Source organism: Pediculus humanus, genomic scaffold (assembly GCF_000006295.1).
Source record: "Pediculus humanus corporis 1103172107401 genomic scaffold, whole genome shotgun sequence".
Taxonomy (NCBI): domain Eukaryota; kingdom Metazoa; phylum Arthropoda; class Insecta; order Psocodea; family Pediculidae; genus Pediculus; species Pediculus humanus.
Window position 1 is genome coordinate 84,566 of NW_002987026.1, and position 1,670 is coordinate 86,235.

The window sequence follows — 1,670 nt, forward strand, 5'->3', positions numbered from 1 at the left end:
TCGTTCTTTTTTTTCATTCGTTTTACTTTCATGCAAACCCATCATCATCATCATCATCATCATCATCATCATCATCATCATCATCATTTAAACGATTAATAATTTCTAATTCATCATTTCAAAATGAAGAATCAAATATCAATCTTTTCATTTATCTCGAGGTTTTGTCACAAAATATAAGATATTTAGCGATAAGTATAAAATCATTTAAATAATTTTTTCTCGTTTACAAAATTCTAAAAAAAAAAAAATTTACACATAATTATATAATAATAATACAATTAATTAATAGGAAATCATTTACTATTATTATCATTATTATTATTGAAACAAAATGGCTTTCGAACAATTAAAAAAAAAAAATTATTATTTTTTACTATCTGTGTGTGAGTGTATGTATATTGTATACAAATTACAAATATTTATTGTTTAAAAATTTTTCCCTTTTATTTATTATTATTTAATGACAAAAAAGGCTTAAATGGTCTATATTAATAATAAAGAGATTATTATTATTATTATCATTATCATTATTATCATACTAACAATTAGTATTAAAGTGAAGTTGCTACATGTGGTTTTGCTGTCGTTGATGCAATTTCAGATAATCTAACATCAATGGGTATTCTATCGTCGTAAAGTGTTGGTGCCTGTAATATGATACCGGCAGTACCAACGAGTACGGCAAGAGTGAAAATCCAAAGGAATAAACGATCTAAAACCATTGCGACATATTTCCAATCTTCTTTAACCTTGAACATGAATTTAATTTGATTAGTCAAACCGGAAATGAAAACTCAAAGTCAAAAGAAAAAAAAGCGGAAACTTTAAAAGTTTTGCATCGCAGGTGTTGTGGGTAAGTTTTTTTATTTTTTTATTTTTATTTTTAATTTTTAATGAAAATTGTTTTTAAAGAAAAAATAAAAGTTTAGGCTCGGTCGTAAATCATTCGGGGGGGGGGGGGGGAAATTTATGAATTTTGAAAAATATTTTACCCTGGTATCAGCTTCTTCTTTTTTTGTATGGTCCGCAATATATTTAACACCGTCGATGGCTTTGTGAAGTTCTGGGCAGTGATGCCAATGATGAACTTTTCTGCAAACAGGACTCGATGGAAGCACTGATGATTCATCCCCTTAAAAAATTAATTTATTAATTTATTAACGTTTTTGTAATGATAATAATAACGGTTATGAAGGGAAGTCATTAAATATTTACCCATAAAATTTGGAGCATCTTGTCCGTTACCGGGAAATGGTGGTACGTCACCGCAAAGGGGTGGTAATATTGGTGTTCCGTGTATCCTACATGAGCTTCCCAACGTCATGGCTTCTAATTCTTGGGGTCCAAAATCATCTCTTGTAAAAATTTCACCTTGAGAAGCATCTAATAATTCGGAAGCGGAAGTTTCTGCATAACCGTTACAAGTCTGAACCATTATTTTATGTGACGAACCTGTCAAACTTTAAAAAAAAACCCGATAACAAACATTTTTTTTTGTCTAAACGTGGGGGGGAGGGGGAGGGCGAACTTATAACCGATAATAATAATAATAATACCTTCGTCTATCAATTTGATAATGCGGCCTGCGCATTACCAATAATCTAGGCAAAACATGTATGAAGACTCTTCGAACCCAAGGTGCCATTGTGTGAGTTTGAGGAGACCGG

General features: G+C 30.7%; 1 protein-coding gene across 1 annotated transcript in view; it reads right to left on the reverse strand.

Moving 5' to 3' along the window:
- Positions 1–554: 554 nt before the first annotated feature.
- Positions 555–1,670, reverse strand: part of Phum_PHUM050040 (acetylcholine receptor protein alpha 1, 2, 3, 4 invertebrate, putative) — a gene marked incomplete at both ends in the record, with an annotated part of 16,170 nt that continues 15,054 nt past the window's right edge. The window contains 4 exons of the mRNA XM_002423269.1: positions 555–752; positions 996–1,120; positions 1,249–1,463; positions 1,560–1,628. Coding sequence (XP_002423314.1) covers positions 555–752; positions 996–1,120; positions 1,249–1,463; positions 1,560–1,628 — 607 coding nt within the window. The remainder of the gene's footprint in view (positions 753–995; positions 1,121–1,248; positions 1,464–1,559; positions 1,629–1,670) is intronic.